The 2,592-nt window shown below is 51.3% G+C and overlaps 1 protein-coding gene across 1 annotated transcript in view; it reads left to right on the forward strand.

Annotated features, from left to right (window-relative positions):
* LOC121660799 (butyrophilin subfamily 3 member A2-like) overlaps nt 1-2,554 on the forward strand; it is a 27,560-nt gene extending 25,006 nt beyond the window's left edge. The window contains exons 11-12 of the mRNA XM_042020307.1: nt 466-632; nt 1,914-2,554. Coding sequence (XP_041876241.1) covers nt 466-632; nt 1,914-1,954 — 208 coding nt within the window. The 3' untranslated portion in view covers nt 1,955-2,554. The remainder of the gene's footprint in view (nt 1-465; nt 633-1,913) is intronic.
* The last annotated feature ends 38 nt before the right edge of the window (nt 2,555-2,592 follow it).

A 2,592-nucleotide genomic window follows, 5' to 3' on the forward strand; every position in this document is an offset into this window, starting at 1 on the left:
GCAGAAGGACCTTCTGCAGCTCTCCCAACAAATGCAAACTCTGCAGGGAGCTTTCCAGAACATGCAGGCGTCCTCACAGCTTGGTCTTCAGATTGCCGTAGCAGACCTGAAGAACAAACTAGGTGAGCAGGCCAATTCCCCAGCAGACCTTCATCTCTCTGGAGGCAGAAGCTGTTCTACAAATGTCCTGTGAGCTAGTTCGTTGCTTTCTCCAAGTGGGTGCATGGGGCAGAACTTCCTTGGGAGCAGCTCTTATGTCCCATGCCAGTAGAACACCTTTGATGCTGAGATGGCAACTGGAGGTGGTCGATGTCCATCATCTCTCCATCACATTTGGAGGAAGTGGAAGAACAGCGTCTTCTTCGTCCTTTCTAACAAGAAAGGTCCCATGCAATTACTAGTACTACACCTCACCTCAGGTGAGGAAAAACCATTGTCCCACTGACACCAGTCTTCTCTTACAGAAAGGACAGTGAAGGAAAATACCCCAAGGGTCTTGGAATCCCTGCGGCTGAAGGACCTCCAGCAGCTCTCCCAAGAAATCCAAGCTCTGGGAAAAGATATGCAGACCACTTTGGGGTCTCCAGAATATGACCTTCAGCTCCTCAGAACATATTTGGAGAAAGAATTAGGTGAGCAAGGCCTTTTCCAGCAGAACTTCATCTCTCTGAATGCAAAAGCTGCTCTACAGGCAAATTATCCTGTGAGCTTATTGTCCACTGCTCCTCAAAGGGGATGGAGAGGGACAGATTTTCTTGGCAAGTAGCTCTTGTGTCCCCACCTGTCGAGACACCTGAACACTGAGGTGGTGACTGCAGGTGGTCAAGGCCCCTCTTCATTACCTTGTCTCTGAAGGGAATGTGTAGTGTGGGCTCTCTATGACCCAATATGTAGTAAAGGAGTCCACCTGCATGTCCTGCTATTGTCTCTCTTGCTTTCCCCACTTCTCTTCCTCTTAACAAAGATTGTTGTCTCCCACAGCCCACAGCTGCTGTTTGGAGAGATGGAGGGGGGACAATCCCAACCCTCCATCCTGCCCATCAGGCCTTTGCCAAGCCCTCAGGAAAGCTCACAGTGCCTGTGCTCTTTCCCCAGCCCTCCAGCAGTCAGTCTGTCTGAACCAGATCCGAGGAGCTGCGAGGGTCTTTGTTCTCCTCTGTCCAGAGCCCACGTGCCCCTGAGCCCTGGGAGTTGGACACTTCAGGGAGGGAAGGACCACAGGAGTGTGAGAGCCCCAGATGAAATGCAGGGGGTCAGGCCTTGGGCAAACCCTGCTCCCCTTCCCTTTGCCCAGGAGCTCCCGATAAGTTTGACAAGTGTCTCCAGGGGTAACTGGTGAAGGAAAGTCACCTTTGCTTCCTGGCAAATCCTTCTCTGTGAAAGCCCATCTCCTTTTTAGTCTAAGGTCTGGCCATTCCTCTGGCCTCTCCTTCCCATCTGAAAAGGAAAGAGAGGCTGAGCTCATCTCACAGCACCTTTTAGTCCTCCTCCATCCTCAGAGGAAGCAAGGTGGAGCCACGTGCTCCATGTCTGGAAAACAAAACTATCACACAACCTGATTTACTGTTTTCTCTGGGAGTCTGGTGAAATGAGAGTAGGTAGAAGTGGTTAAGAGAACAGTGTGTGTGTGTGGTGGGGGAGTAGGGGAGCATGGAGGTGGCATGAGTGTCATGGAGGGGAGATAGTTGGGTGTCACATGTAAGAGATTTCCTCAATCCCATTCTGTTTGATTGGACTGTCAGGGCCCCAGCAACACTAAGAGCCTTGTGCCTGACCATACTGTCAGTGTCGGCGTAGGGGAGAGTGAGAGTGGCATCATTGTCACTGAGAGGAGAGAGTTGGCCAATTTTGTTTCACTGCCAGAGCAAGCCTTGACAAATCCACTTACTTCCTGCTTCTCTCCTTTCCTACAGACCTTCAAGAACTACGGTCCTACAGAGGTAAGCATAGGTGAGATGAGGAAGTGAGTACTCAAGAGCCTGAGTGCAGCTCTGGAAAACACATCCAACCCCCTCAGAGAGCTGTTTGAAGAAGAACACGCACAGGGAAGGGGGGTTTGATGACTTTTTTCACTGCCATGTGCTGCCCAAGGCCTTGCCTGTGCTTGTCAGGAGCCCTCTCAGCTGTGGGGAGCAGGCACAGCCGGCTTGCAGTGGCCACTGCAGCCCCGCCTCCCACTCCTGCTTTGGCCTCTTGGGGCTCTCAGGAAAAGTCTCTGGAACTGATCTTGCTCCACAGCAGGAGCAGCTCCTTCTCATTTCAACCTGAGCTGAGCTAGAGGAGCTCAGTTCATGATATTGCACCTTGCTCGAGTCCTGTCAGAAGTTCATCCCATCCCCCGATGAGCATGGAAAGCTGAGGCAAGAAACATTCCCTTATCCTTGTGGCAGTGGATCACTCCTCCACTCTAATCCATGTGCAAGCAATATCCTACACTGGTGCTCTCCTGTTATTGAGGAAAAAGTACTTAAATCTTGAAAATCCCCTTCACACTTTGCCAAGGAGTTAATCCAAACCTAATTCCAGCTCCTGGCACCCAAATGTAATTCCTGCTGCTGCCAACTCCTGGTCCTTTTCCTCACGCCATTGGCG

The sequence above is a fragment of the Corvus kubaryi genome, unplaced genomic scaffold, assembly GCF_017639235.1.
Source record: "Corvus kubaryi isolate FWS band 111438036 unplaced genomic scaffold, C.kubaryi_AGA036_p1.0 36940, whole genome shotgun sequence".
Taxonomy (NCBI): Eukaryota; Metazoa; Chordata; class Aves; order Passeriformes; family Corvidae; genus Corvus; species Corvus kubaryi.